This window comes from Tachypleus tridentatus, chromosome 10, assembly GCF_004210375.1.
Source record: "Tachypleus tridentatus isolate NWPU-2018 chromosome 10, ASM421037v1, whole genome shotgun sequence".
Taxonomy (NCBI): domain Eukaryota; kingdom Metazoa; phylum Arthropoda; class Merostomata; order Xiphosura; family Limulidae; genus Tachypleus; species Tachypleus tridentatus.
In genome coordinates, this window is record NC_134834.1 from 176,930,104 (window position 1) to 176,946,521 (window position 16,418).

Here is a 16,418-nt window from a genome sequence, read left to right on the forward strand (position 1 = left end):
ATGCAATCATTTCATTTTTGCCAACCAGAGTTAATTTCACTTTACTTATCTTGCTGATGATTAACTGCTGAAATGTGAAGCTGGATAACTAATCATCCATAACTGGAGAGCCACATCAGAACTTCATACTTCTGAAAGAGAACAGCATTAAATGATGCTGCTTGCTTCCTGGACAGGAAACAGCTTATTTTGATGGACTCAGCCTGATGTGGCTTTGCTATAAGAAAGCACACACACAGCTTATTTTGATGGACTCAGCCTGATGTGGCTTTGCTATAAGAAAGCACACACACAGCTTATTTTGATGGACTCAGCCTGATGTGGCTTTGCTATAAGAAAGCACACACACAGCTTATTTTGATGGACTCAGCCTGATGTGGCTTTGCTATAAGAAAGCACACACACAGCTTATTTTGATGGACTCAGCCTGATGTGGCTTTGCTATAAGAAAGCACACACACAGCTTATTTTGATGGACTCAGCCTGATGTGGCTTTGCTATAAGAAAGCACACACACAGCTTATTTTGATGGACTCAGCCTGATGTGGCTTTGCTATAAGAAAGCACACACACAGCTTATTTTCTTCATGAGCTCTATAATTTTGTTAACAACACTGACACACTGTGTTTTATCTATAGAAAACAATGGAACACTACTTGTGTAAATTAGATTTTGTGATAATTAAGTACCCTACTGTTTCTAGATTCAGTCTGGTTTATGTCAGGTAAATCTTCTATGAAAGATCAGTTAACCAGTTGCACATATGAAACTGACTGAGAAGTTCTGAAATATATTCATCCAAGGGATGCCTATACCAGAACTGAGGTTGGTGACAAATACCTTTATACTGTAAGTGATGCCTCAGACAGTGTCAAATAGTTATTTCAATTCAAATCTTGTTTATCTCTGTTTGTTAAAACAAAATTTATGTCAACTGACTGGATTGGTAGTTTTGTTTAGAGTGCCTTATACTTACCTGTATTTTGGCTGTTTTTATTTAATAAACCAAGAATGCTACCTCTTGCCCTTTATCCTGACAGGCATGTACCAAGACCTGTCCAGTCCTGACATGGGTGGAATATCCACTAAACCATTTTGGTGCAAGCTGTCCACTGTACCATTCATTTGGCAGTTAGGCCTCACTTGAGCTTCTGATTAGTTTCATGTAGTTGTAGCAGCATTTTTCATTGTCTGTAATTGGCTTTACTACTTAGCCATCAGTCAAAACAAATAGCCTTGTGTACCTTGTTACTCGGCAAGATACTCAATTGACTCAACACTCAATAGGTAAACCCTAACTAGTGATCTGCATATTGAAAGAGTTACATCTTTTAATTTGTAATCAGTATGTCTGTAAATATCTCTTAATATATTATGTGAGGCTTAGTGAAAATGGTTTAAATGATTTAGTCATCACTATGCCAAGATTCTTTGGTTAAGTCATACTTGTACATATGAAATGTGTCAACCAGAATAAAATAACCCAGATGCACTGCTATGTCAAGTTTGTGTATAACTTACATTTTTGGATGAATTTGTGAGTTATGCTCAACAAATGTAATAACATTTTGACTTTCTCAAAACAGCTAGAAATGCTCAAGAGTTTGATGGTAACAACAACATTTACTTATTAACTGATTTTGCCCATACATGATTAATGTAATTAATAAAAACAACAACAAAGGCCTAACTACAAACCCATAAAAAAACTCAATTAGAAACAGAGGTCTAATTTCATTCTACTCAATTAATAATAATTAATAAAATTAAAACAGCTAGTCTTTCTTCAGTTTTTAGTGATTCAATTTTCTTAGTCTTGTATGTAGCAACTTACCAAAAGCCTTAGTAAGGCAAATATTTTTGTGTGTGTGAATCTGTGTAGGTTTCTTTTATGATATCATATTTCATTAAATAAATTTTGCAAATCTTTTATTGGAGTTTCAAATTTTTCCCATTTTTAAAGTAAGTCTAAATGGTCTAAAATTTCCAATGCAACTGTTATCAATGTCTTTTAAAGACAGAAGTAATATAAGCAACTTTTCAATCTTCATGCATCTGCTCATTTTATATTGATCAACCAAAAGTTAAATTAGAGAGACCTAATTATCTATCTTTGACCTCATTTAAAACCCTGTTGAAAGAAACTTGTCTGGTCATGTTGTTTTACCTAGTTTTAATATCTCAATCTTTTTGCTTTCTACCAATGGATATCTGCATGATTCAGGTCAATTTTGATATATCACATAAACTCCTTAGTGTAAGGAAAATTGTTAATATCTTCTTTTGTAAATACAGAAGATATTGTTTATTTGAAATAAAGCACAAAGCTATACAGTGAGCTATCTGTGATCTGCCCAACACAGGTTTGAAGCCCAGATTCTAGCAGCATGAATCCACAGATATACCGCTGTACCACTGGGGAGCAAATACAGAAGAGAAGACATTTTAAAACTTCAGTCATGTCATAGTCTTCAACATACACCTTGCCATATCTTTTAATAGCTCTGTGTGCATTTTGACATTTTGATTACTTTTAACACATTTCATGAAAATCAGTTAATGTTAAGTTTATCATTGTTAGCCAGGAATTTCTCGTAAGCCCTTTTTAATTTTCTGATTTCTTTTTTAATAAACTCCCTTAGTGACCATTAGCTCTAAATATGGACACCAGTGATAAAATTGGGGAGGTATGTGCTATTATGCAACATACAAACAATTAAGACAAAAATAGGCAAGTATAATAGAATTCCAAGAAATTAGTAATAATAAAGAAGTGTTACGCTGTTTCAGAAAACCCTATCTGCATCTCTTTAGTGATTTTACAATTACAGATTGTTCACCATAGGTGCTCTTAATCTTCAGGAACAACAGTCATGCACCCCCCACAATATCATGCATATCACAACCTTTACCAAGCCACTTTAACACAGTGATTTCACTGAGACTGTGAAGCTCATGTACAGTAAACCAAGTAATTTCTCCGTGATAATGAGAAAACCCACGTGTAGAGAAAAAAATGTATGTAAAAATGGCTGGGATGGGTAGAGAAAACTCTATGTAGAGGAGCAAACAATGTTTCGACCTTCTTCGGTCATCGTCAGGTTCATGAAGAAGGTCGAAACGTTGTTCGCTCCTCTACATAGTGCATTCTCTATCCATACTAGCCCTTTTTACATATACAAGTATATTTCTATAACACATAGATATAGGTATAAAACACTGTGATGGATGTGCTTCATTCTATAGTTTTATTTTGTATTGAATAGCTATAACCAGTAATTTTTATATCTCCATTTTTTTTTTTTCTATAGAATAACAACCTGACTCTTCAGTTTATCTTCTTTGATGGAGAAGAGGCATTCAAACGCTGGAGTAGAACCGATTCTCTATATGGATCTCGACATCTTGCTGAAAAACTTAATTATGAACCATTTCCTAAACTACCACAACATCAGCATTGTCGAGGTGATTATGCAACACAACTTGACAGAATGGTAAGTATTATTCTTTTAACTGGACAAACATTATGGTGCAAGCTGTCCACTGTACCATTCATTTGGTGATTAGGCCTGACTTGAGCTTCTCTTTAGTTTCATGTAGATGTAACAGAATTTTTCACTGCCTGTAATTGGCTTTTCTGCTGAGCCATCAGTCAAAACCAATACCCTTCTCTATTGTATACAGTATATATATATAGTGTATGATAGAATAGTCTTTTAAAAGATATTAATTGATATCATAAGATGTTTTCCTTGTAATTTGATGAAAGTTAATGAAATTAGGTACTAATTGTCAAATATTTCACATTTGTGAAGACCGAAGTAAGATAAGGATTTTTCTTTGTAAGGAATAGATCCAGTGTTTTTATCAAGTCAATATTTAGAACTTAGACTGTATTTTTTTTAATTTTGTAGCAAAATGAAACAATATATAAAATATTTATGTCATATTTGTAATGCCTACACTTGATATATTCAAGGTTTTCATTATGTGCTTGTTTCATTACATTGTTATGTCTAGCATGTATTGATACTTTTGGATCTTCTGGGTGCTGCAGACCCACAGTTCCACAGCTACTTTGATGACACCTATGGTTTGTACATTCAGCTTGTGAATATTGGTAAGTATTTTGTGTTGGAATGTTAAGTGTTGTATTAATATATTAATGCAGTTTTTTACTAACATCTGTAGTCACCTAGATTTTTGATAGTACAGACATGCACAACAATTTGCTTTTAAATTAAAATTGTTAAGATTTGGATATTTTTCCTAATTTGGGGAATTTTTATTTCTTGATATCAACTGAATGATATTTTTTATTGTAAAGAATATAGGAATGAAAATTATACAAGTTTCATATCATTTTCCATCTCTTTAACTTAATTTTTATATATTTGTTTTTCAACTATAATAACTTATGACATTACAGATAATGAGAGACCATTTGGTTCTCCAAGGCTATGAATAAAGTAAAAACTGAAACCAAACCTCTGTTTTTTTTAAGGAAATAATCTTTCCTTTTCTAATCTTACGTAAAGTGCCAGCCTGTAGTAGTTATGACTAATTACCCTGATAAAATGGTTTTAACTGTAACCTAGCTATCCTTTTCCATACCTTAAAATGTGTGCTCACTTGTCTTTTTGTCTTATGAAGATAAAAATTCAGCACAAAGAAATCAATCCTTTGAATAACATTGTTTTACTCACCCCCATTAAATAACTCTTCCAGAATTATCCAAATAGTCCTAATTTACAATAAATCAACATCCTTTGTTGGATGAGAAGACCAAAACTGTACACTATATTCAACGAGAGCTTAACTAGTTATTTGTATACTGAGATAAATATCCTCTTTAGCTAAAAAATACTCTATTCACAACAGAATATGCACTACATTTAGTACTTAAAGATATATTGGTAATCCACGTCTGTTTGTACTTAAACAGCTTTATGAATGTACTGTATTGGGTAATTTTTACAATGGTATTGTTATAGTACCTCTGTTTAAAACAGAACAGGTGCTTAAGTTAGATTCTGTTGATGATTTCCTAAATATTTAATGATTTCCATTTTTAACTTGTGTTTGAACAGATCATTCAAAATGCATTCTGGTCTAGTTTAAATTTTTGGATAATTAACAACAGTTATAGTTTAGAAACTCAAAATTCCAAATAAAGGTTTAAAAAAAGGTTTATTTGATTTGATAAACTTATCAGTTGATTGAATAATGATCGTTATGCTTAAATAACTTATTTAATGTTGAACTTGCTTTATTGAGCTGTACAGCCTAATTCTCTTAAATGAAAATTTCTCTTTTATACATAAATATTTTCTTATTTTATTAAAAAAATTTTAAATGAACTGCAAACAAAGACTTAACATTTGGTGATTCTAAGTCTTGTACTAAATCTTTTTGCTCAAGTTATAGTTTATTGTAACATTGGAAGAATTATGAAAAACTTGTTTAATGGTTTAAAATAGTTTATTGCTGAATAGTTTTCTCCATGCAAAGATAGACAATGTGCTCTCCATACATCCTATGTAAATGGAAAAATTTCCGTGTTTGCCTGCTCATGAAATCAAGTTGAAATGTGAATGTCAGTGTTAAAGATATTTTTACAAACTGCAGTAGATTCTTACTTAAGGTTCTTATTATTTTGTTTGATTATTCAGATGTAACTGAAAATTGTTTCAAAATCTCATCATGAGTGAGAGAAAACTAATTTTATTTGATCAAATCTTGGAACATACTGTAATTAACAGATTTTGAAATTAATTTTGTAAAACTTTTGGCAACGAGCTAAATAACTAAAAACATCAGTGGGTTTGTTAAAATACTGACTATCTCAAACATCAGTTCATAGAGATCGTGGATTTGTCAGTAAGAAGTCCTGATCTAAATTACATGGGTCATCTCTGAGAAATCCTTAAACATGATATATGTCTTAATTCACCATGCAGAGCCAAAACATTTAGAAGAACTGAATAAAGGGATAAGGTTGCCCCTGCAGTGTTGTCTGTTTACTGGTCAGAATTACACCCTATTGATGCAATTCCAGAGGGGCTGATACTGTTTGAATTGTATCCTAATGCTGATTGATGGTATTTATGTTTCACGAGTTGAAACTAGTAGGAAATTTTGTAGTTAATTGTATTTAATAAATAAATGATGATCTTGAAGTATATTTTAATTTCACTTTTTGGTTTTGGTTACTTTTATAAACAGTTTAATTATGAAATCTCGCCCTTATAATTTTTGGAATGTCTTATATCGTGGCATTATCAACAGCAATACACTAGTTCAAAGCAGTTTGAAATTTTGTCGGTTAAGTGTTATTTTTGAAAAAAAAATGTATTAGTTCAGATTGTAGAAGACAGAAGTAACAAAATTTATCAGTGCTGCTCTGGTACTTTATCAACTTTTAATAGTAGAGCCCCCGAATGGCTCGGTGATAAGTCTGAGGGTTTATAATGCAAAAAACAGGGATTCGATATCTACAGTTGACAAAGCATGGATAGCTTGTTGTGTTGCTTTGTGTTTAAATCAAATAAATTTAATACTATAAAACACTGTGGTTGAGTTCAAACTTACACAGTATGTGTATTGTTTTAGCATGGTCTGAATTATATAGATGTATTTATATTAAAAACTCCTGTAAAATTTACTGGAATTCAGCACCACACTGTACTAACATAGAAGTGTTTTGATGTAATATATTAATATGTATGTTCCCTATTGTAATTTTTATCTCATGTTGAACACAACTTTACTAACTTATTTACATGTGTTTGCAGAACGCCGTTTAAATGCCATGAAAAGGTTTGAACTCTCACCACCTCTGTTTGCTACCAACTATTTTTACAACAAAAATACATTTTCATTTGTAGAAGATGACCATATTCCATTCTTAAAAAGAGGTGAGGTAATTTTGATTTTAAATGTATATTATATGATAAAAAATCTTAATGCATAAAGTTTTTATATAATAATAAATTCTTTAATAATCTTGATTTTTATACAATTCTCTTGTTTGCCTTGTAGCCACTAAAACCATTTTCCTTGTCATGCTGCCATCCACCATGTGAACAAAGTTCTGAATATCCATGATACCATATCATGCAGTGCATGGGTCAATTTACTCAGAGTTGGTTGTCCACCCTTCCACCTTCCATGCAACCTTTGGTCCCCATATCATGAGGATTTATATAACCTTTGCTTTCTCTCTATAATCCAGATTTTCTTGTTGACACTCATGTTGTTAACTTTGCTTACTATCAGTTCAGAAGTGAACATGATACAGATGTTTCAACCAATATCAGACTTTTAAATCTTTTCTTGAGGTCTTGTTCATATAGTCTATCTCTAGCATGCAGAGTTTCTGTGATTATATGGATAACCCTTATTAATTTGTGTATTACATAATATTTCAAAGACAGCAAAGGACCCCCTTGACCCATCATGACTGTCCAGTTCATTTCATCAAACACTATTTTGTCTATATCTAGTCCTGCCTTCCCAAGTGCTCACCAAAACTTCTCATGAATTTTTCCAGTGATGTTGTGTGTACTGCATCTGAAAGCAGTCTTTTCCAAAGGCTGATCACCATTTTCAAAAAATAAAATAGCTTAATCTACAGATGGCTTCTATCCTGTCAAATATTAAATCTTTGTCTCCTAGTCCTGTTAGAAATTTGTTTTAACTATCCCTTAACTTTGAATAAAAATTTAATAATTTTTAATGCTCTTCATTTGAAAACTGAATATTAAATCACTCAATAAACTACGTAATAACTATTAAGGTAAACAATCTTTTATATCCAACATCCACTTAAGAAAGTCAATACTTACTTAGTTGTAGGTACTTGAAGTAGGATGAAAAGAATACCAGCTCTTTTGTTTCTTTTAGGATGAATATTGTTGTTTCTGACCTTATTTTAAACATTAACATCATGGAAGTGGGCCTGCTATGGATATTATCAAACACTTTAACCAACTATGTAATAAAATTATCCAACAGTGATCAGCCAAGACCTAAAGTCAGTGTTAAACATTAATATATCTAAATAAGGTTTCTATAGTTCTCCAGAATGTGCAAGTGTTGCTCTGAGATACATTGTGGATTCAGTTTGATGCATTACTATTTATGCTACCACTTTTGACCTTTATCACTGCATCCTACTTGAGGTTGTTTCTTCCTTCCTTGGTGGGATCTGCTCTTTTGGAATAGATAGTCTGCCATTCCTCCTTTTAGCCTTTGTATTCAGACACAGCTGGCTGAATTGGGTTTGTCATTGGATGATATTGCTGAGTTCAATGATCAGTCCATCTTGCCATGGCTTATTACCATCCCCACCCACGACCTTCTACTGAGCCATTCTTCTGTTCCATCTTTTATGGATGGTTCAAAATCAGATGACTCTGTGGGCTTTGCCATGGTTTGTTGTGGCTCAGTGGTTGCTTGTAAGATCCCCTCTACAGTTTCTGCATTCACTACTGAACTGTATGCCATTTTTCTTGCCTTGTATCACGTAGAAGCTGAGCAGTACATTGGCTATACTGTTTAAGCCAATTCTCTTAGCTCTCTTTTGGCCATGGAATTGCTTAATGTAAGCTCTTGCCCTGTTTTTGTTGATAATAAGAAATGACTGGCCCAGTTTTCAGTGTCTTCTTTTTTAATTCAGTTTTCTGAAAACCTGGCTATATTGGTGTTTCCAGTAGCACATTTGCTGACATTGTAGCTAAGTCTGTCTGTTCTAGTGCTGTTGCAGTTATGTCTGTCCCATATAGGAACTACAGCCCTGAAATCAAGATCTGGCTTCACAGCAGTTGGCATTTGACTTGGAATGACCAACTTCATAACAGGCTTTTTCAAATCAAACCTACTGGTGTTGTTTGGCCATCTAGTTTCCAACTCTTGGCTAAGTTATGCATTGGTCAAAGTTTTTTTTAACCCATCATTTTCTTTCATTTGGGATTGATCCACCAGTGTGTGGCCTCTGCGACACTCAGGTCACAGTTGCTCATGTGTTGCTTTTGTGCCGTTGTTATGACTTTATATGGTGCCACCGTTTTTGGCATCTTTTTTCTTGGAGTTTACTGTAGACATTGGACAGTGCCATTGGTGACACTCTGTCCAACATGAATGTATGTTTGGGGCCTTTTAATTCAATTTATTTTATTTTTTCCACCTGATTTTTGGGCTCTATTTAGTTTCTAAATCTGTGTTTTTATTTTTGTATACATTTTTAGAAATTTTACTTTTGAGATTTTTACCAGTTGTTTGGTGCAGATAGCCTACTTGCTTTGTGCTAAAACATCCTGAACAGCATTACTATTACCTGCCATGATAATGAAACTGGTGCACAAAACAATTTTCTGTTCAAGAACCAAACTGCTCTTATCCAAAACAAGTTGTTTTTAATGACGGACAAAGTTATTGGTCTACCAACTAAGATGGTTATGACATGGTTGGTGAAACAGAGACGATTGAAGCTTGTAAGTGTTACTCCAACCTCACTCTAAAGTCAAGCAAATACACAGTTATCAGAATGTCTAAGATCATTTGCAGCAGATTGTGATGAACAATTAACCAAACTTCCAAATTGGTGGTAGATATTATGCATTGGACTAGATGACTTGGTTACTTGTTATTACATAGATGTAGATGATACATATCCACTTAAAAACAGCAATTTCAGAAGTTTCCTTAGAACACTAGAGATATTGCTAATGTTAAAGTATGGGTGTACATCAAAGGATGAAGTAATACAACTCTCATAGAGTGCTTTGTTACCTTTAGTAATTACTGTGAAGAAAAAGAATGAAATGCCAAGATCCTGTGTTGATCTTAGAGAACCAGTGCAATCATAGATGTTCACACATTTGCATTTTCACAAGTAAATGAATTCCTAGACACATTAATAATGACATAAGTTTGCCAATTGCAGTTTGTGCAATTATCTTGGCTTTGCTTAAAGTACAAATTATGATGTGACTCAACAGTCACATGATTTTGGCAAAGCATGTTGATAACTGTAAATATGTGACTGTGACACTGACATATAATGAGCTGCAGTACATAAATATTTAACTGCAAATTTAAGGAAGAAGTTAGGGATTAATAGTTATTGTCACTGCTGTTTCTGTAGACATTACCACACAGGTTTGAATCTACCAGTGCCTGATTGGACTCACCATGTGAATGCTGTATGTCTAGTGTTTATGAATTGTTCTGTGTATTTTGTCTTCATGATACAATTAATTAAACTCAAGAAACATTTATTAGCATATTTACAGTTATTAACTTAACGTTGTGTCACAAGCCAGTCGATGATGAACACTTTGTACAGAGTTTAAAACTATTGAGTTACATCATGTGTTGTCTCTATTATTCTTCTGACATCCATTTAATGACTGATACTGATATTATGTTATAATTTTCAACAGTCTATACATATGTTGTATCTTGTCAAAATCTAAAGTAACATCTGATACATACAGTGATATTTTTCAACTGCATGTACATGTGTGTGTATGTGTAGGTCAAATATAACTTAAAGTATCATTCTTATCAAAAGTTAAATATGATGGTGTGAAGTCTAAAGTGTATGTGCCCTATAACAAGATGTGCAACTGTCTTATTACAACTTAAATGGTAGCATAGAATTTAAAGATATATACATACTGACAAATGGTACAGTGATGGTATAGTGAATAAATACATAAAGGACAAGACTTTTATAGGTTGGAAGATGTTGGAATCTACTAAATTCATAGTTATACATTAACTTAAAATATGACAATCAGAAAATCATGTTTATATCTTAACATCTACCACATGACCCATTCCAGCATCTTTTAGTACAGAGTGTAGGATGGTTAACAGGAAGGGCCATTTAAAGTTATTTCAATAGATCTCAATGAATGAACCTCAGTACAGCTTCTAAAATGTGAAACAAAAAAACATCTAAATACTAATGAAAATATGATAATCTATATGGTGATACTTTAATGGGCCTTGTACCATCCTTCTTATATTTAAAGAAATGATACTTGTAATTTGAGATTCACTAGGGAAATCATCTTGTAATGCGTTATGCATCTGTTTTTGTTTCAGCACTACATTTTTTAGCTTTATTGTGCTGTTGGTTTCACAGAATATTGTAACTAATGATTTCTTTTGTATGATTCCAATCCCACTCTTTGAAGCTAATGATACTGTTGTGTCCATTGTTCTATGTTTTGTTGTCAATGCAGTAACTAACTGATGAATCTCCAATTCAACTGATATGTCAAATTGATTGAGATATCTTTGAATAAGTTCTTCCCTCATCTGACCTGGACCCTAGTTTAGCTTAATTGCTACACTTAAACCATCACATTCCGAACCATATTTATGACATTTCAAGCATGTTTCATTGCTACATTATTTTACTTTACAAGTTAACTTCTCCATGTTGGGTATCATGGTCTCAGGTCAGGTCCAGTGACCTAGATCTCAAAAATAGTGCTAAGCATCTTCTTTTTGTGTAATAAAAACAAAAACTCAAGCACTTTTGGAATGACTACCTTTTTTTTTATCCACATCAAGATACCAAGTGTTAAACTGTAAATGAAAGTTTTAGTTATTTCTTAAAAGTGTATGAACAAGAAGTAACCAAACCAGAAAAAAAAATATATATATATTGCATTCTAATGCTTAAATGTTGATGTTAAAGGTATGACTTAAGTGGGATTATTTCTTTTTATCTTTTAGTCAAATTCTTGACTTTTTAGACTAACTGATTACTATTGTTCACACCACACTAAGACTTAAGTTGTCTCTTTGATTATGTGTAAATGTCTATGCTAAAAGGCTAACTGTAAAGTTATATATTCAGCAATTTTAAAATGTTTCTTTATGATTATATATTGTTTTTTAATACATCATTCAATGTTATTAGCATCTTTTTTTGTATTCTTTTTTCCATTGAAACAGTATTAAAGTTCTTACATATATTTATTGTATGCTTCTATGAATTTTAAAAAATTAATGTGTATGAAAGCTTATCAATATTCTGCATAATTTTCTATATCTATTAGTATTCAAATTATGGTGATGATTTCTTTATGTTAAATTGAATTATAATGAATATTTTTATAATTGTTAAAATTAAATTTGGCCAGGATTGCTATAAAATAAAAGGGAGGATAGTTTTCATACACATATATCTCACAAAAATTTTTGTTTTTAAAAACAAATTATATACATTTATATATGTTTATACAGATAATTTTAGTACAGGTTTCTGTTCTTAATTTTAAGTTCTTGTAGATTATGTTGTCCCCAGTGTACATGTTAAACTAAAGCCTGGGTTATGACTTGGCTACTGACTTGGGAGAGTACAGTAGGTAGCTTGTGGTGAAGTTTTTGGTGGTCAATCCAGCTGTTTATGTGCTGTATATGGCTCTATGTGCTGGTTAAACGAACAATTTAGTCTTTATTTTATCACTTTATTAACGTTCAAACCTATGATGTTCCTGAGTTACCAGATTATAAGTTCGTCTCCATTATGTTTATTGATTCTCAAATCTACAAACTTTGGTTCTCAGGTTCTAAGTTAGTTTTCATAGTGTCATTTCATCAATATTCAAATGTGCACTCCTGTATTCAGGACAGAGGCTCTGATCTCTTGAATCATTAGTCTTAACTTTGTTAATTTATTAATACAGAATTTAACAAGTCTCTAAATGTATTCCAGTTAACCTTCAAAGATCAGAACTCTATATTTATGTATTTTATAGACTGTTAATATAATCTCGATGTAACTATCAGATTTCTTTATTTAGACCAGGGGTTCTTAACTAGGGGTGCCCGCACTCTAGGGGTGCTAAGATGATTCCCAAGGTGCGAGGATGCCCATGAATAATTAAAGCAAATCTATATTTTTACATAAGAGTATGCTTTATATTTTTATATTTAAGTTTCCAGGGGGTGCGAGAAATGATTACTGATTTGAAAGGGGTGCAAACACTGAAAAAGGTTAAGAACCACTGATTTAGACTATTAATATAATCTCACCGTAACTATCAGACTTTTTTATTTAGACTATTAATATAATCTTGCTATAACTATCAACTTCTTTATTTAGACTATTAATATAATATCACCGTAACTATCAGACTTCTTTATTTAGACTATTAATATAATATCACCGTAACTATCAGACTTTTTTATTTAGACTATTAATATAATCTCGCTATAACTATCAGACTTCTTTATTTAGACTATTAATATAATCTCACCGTACCTATCAGACTTTTTTATTTAGACTATTAATATAATCTCACCGTAACTATCAGACTTCTTTATTTAGACTATTAATATAATATCACCGTAACTATCAGACTTCTTTATTTAGACTATTAATATAATCTCACCGTAACTATCAGACTTCTTTATTTTTTCAGGTGTACCAATCTTGCATTTGATTCCAAATCCTTTTCCTTACACATGGCATTTGTTGATCGATGACAAACAACATCTACATCACCCAACAATCAACAATCTCAACAAGATTCTTACAGTTTTTGTTGCACAGTATCTTCAACTAGATATTGTAGGGATTTAATGAATAATTATTTTAAATTTTCACTCTATTTGCCCCAGTATTTTTCCCTCTCTTTTCTTTGTAGCATCTGGCCATATCAGACGTTGACGTTTTAGGGAAAGTCTATAAAGGATTCGACTTAGATGTGTGAGTGCATGGGGGGTCTGGACTGGTGGTAAATAAAGAGTTAATTATATAGCTTGTTACAAATTTCACTTGAACATTATCATTATTTTGTGGTATTATTAGTACAGTAATTTTTAATTGTTTATTTCTTTCCACTGCTCATCATACTTTTCAACTTATGATTGTTGTTCATTTGATTTGTAGAATCAACATTGTTTTTAATCTCATATTCTTTTTTAATGTATTCATTATTTTAAAAGGGATTTGTATGTGTATATTGTGTACTTGTTTACATGGTGTTTACTTTCATATAAAGATTGGTTGTGATGGGAAATTAACAAGAATTTTTTCACTCATGATGGTTTTTTATTTTTCTTGAAATTGGTTCTTTGTAGGTAAGTTTGTCATTTGTAAAAAAAAATTAACTAATATTTTACACAATATATTTACCAAAACATTAAAACAAAATGTATAATAATTAAAAAGTATCAACCTAATTAGACTGATATGGTATGAAATACAATGAAAAGTTGTTTTAATTTCATCTTTTTAATATAGTTAATAAATGATAGCACTACTTTCAGTTCCCCAGACAATTTTGAAGTATTTATGTATTAAATTGTTAATTGCTTTAATTTTTTTCAAGTACAACAATATTGCTATAAGTTTATAGCAGATTATCACAAGTACACTTGGTGTTTAAAACATGCTGACATTATGTATTGTTATTTCTTTTTTGTAGTGTGCTTGAAACCTTGTACCTCACTTGTCACCATTAAAACATTCATGCATTTCAAACTTGCTTTTGCAAATTTTAGATCACCTCAACCATAATTTAGAAAATAACACCACCAAAGATTATATTTGTTGTTAAAGAAGGAGATCCCAGTTAAACCTGTGATTGCTTTTATTTGCCCTAGAATTTCTAGCTTTTTGTGAATCTAGGGTTTTAATTTTGAGTAAAGTTTTATAGTAATGTTAGAAAAAATATTATTCCTGCTAGCAATAAGCAGGTATTTTTTGTGAATTTATTTTCTTTTTGAAGCTTGTAGAAAATGTATTCCTGAAGAGAAAGAAAGGATGGGATGAATATTAATTAAAGTTTCTAAACATCTTCCCTTCTCTCTCTTTTTTTTTTTTTTAATTTCACTGCTAGAGATCTCAAAGGTAGGTTGTTGCTTAAAAAAATTAAGCTTGTAAGATGTCAAAGCTATTATTCCAGATTCCTTGGATAATTACAATATAGTGCATTGTATGTATAAACAGTTATTCTAATGCTGTACTCACAATTGAAGATCTAATTTTGAGAAATATTATATTGTGTTTGTTTTATTTATACATGCAAACGTACACTAAAATGATATTTTATTATGAAATAACCAGTCACTGGCTTGTTATAAAAACATAATAAAACTGTTGAACACAACCTAAAGAAGCACAATTTTTTACCTTATTTTGTTGGAATACATTTTAGTCAGTGATGCTTGTATACAAAGTAAGTATTATTATGATTTTCATGTGAAAGTTACAGCCTGGCATGGCCAGATGGTTAAGAGTTGACTCATAATCTGAGGGTCACGGGTTTGAATCCCCATCACACCAAACATGCCATTTCAGCCATGGGGGTGTTATAATGTGATAGTCAATCACACTATTCATTGGTAAAAGAGTAGCTCAAGAGTTGGCAGTGTGTGGTGATGACTAGCTGTCTTCCCTCTAGTCTCACACTGCAAAATTAGGGATGGCTAGTGCAGATAGCCCTTGTGTAGCTTTGTACAAAATTCAAAACAAACAAACAAACATGTGAAAGTTTAAATAGTGGTATTTGACCTTTATCCTTTTTCCTAGAAAACAACTTGCATTCAAAACCTTATTCACTGGAATTAGACTTTTGAGTTAAAGAAATAATTTGTAATTTTCATTTTTCTTAATGTAACTTTTAAAAAAAGTTGATTAATTTAGAGAAAACACTTTTAGTTGTTTTGTAAAATATAAAAAATATTTGTATAGTTTTAGTTGTTTTTTTTTCGAACTATCACTTTTATACTAATAAAGTTGGATTTCAAGGGCTGATATGGGATTTTATATTCTATCAAAGTGCAAAAGTAGTTCACTTCTGTAACATTGTAATTTAGTAAGATGTTTCTCCATTTGTTTCTAATGTAATATGACATAAGCAAAAGAACCACTTGGTTGAAAAATTAGGTTCAGCATGGCCGGGTGGTTAGGGCACCTGACTTACAATTTGAAGGTCACAGGTTTGAATTTCCATTACACCAAACATGCTAGCCCTTTCAACTTTGGGGGCATTATAATGTCTCTTAAAATGTTGATCTCTTTAACATTAGAATGCTTTTTCTTGAATGTTCTTATCTTGACATCCATAATTTGTTTTATTCATTATTGTATTTACGTACATCAAAAGTAATCAGTAATATAGTAGCAAAGATATTTAATTTGTATAACTTGTATAGTTGTTTTTATTTGTATTATATTTAGATGTTATATTTACAGTTATGACAGATAGATATTTATCTTTGATAAAAACAACATTGTTTTTGTTTTAAAAGCATTTTTTTATTTTCACTATTTAATGTTTCAACTGTTAGTGTTTGAACAGTGGCTTCTGATTGTACTGAGTAGAGGAGGTTTACAGGTTCAATAAAAACATTCGTCTGTGTAACAGTGTGGCAATCATTTAAA

At 31.6% G+C, this 16,418-nt stretch overlaps 1 protein-coding gene across 1 annotated transcript in view; it reads left to right on the forward strand.

The window, feature by feature from the left end:
- LOC143231004 (glutaminyl-peptide cyclotransferase-like) overlaps positions 1–15,045 on the forward strand; it is a 32,505-nt gene extending 17,460 nt beyond the window's left edge. The window contains exons 4-7 of the mRNA XM_076465430.1: positions 3,313–3,495; positions 4,022–4,121; positions 6,796–6,918; positions 13,450–15,045. Coding sequence (XP_076321545.1) covers positions 3,313–3,495; positions 4,022–4,121; positions 6,796–6,918; positions 13,450–13,610 — 567 coding nt within the window. The 3' untranslated portion in view covers positions 13,611–15,045. The remainder of the gene's footprint in view (positions 1–3,312; positions 3,496–4,021; positions 4,122–6,795; positions 6,919–13,449) is intronic.
- The last annotated feature ends 1,373 nt before the right edge of the window (positions 15,046–16,418 follow it).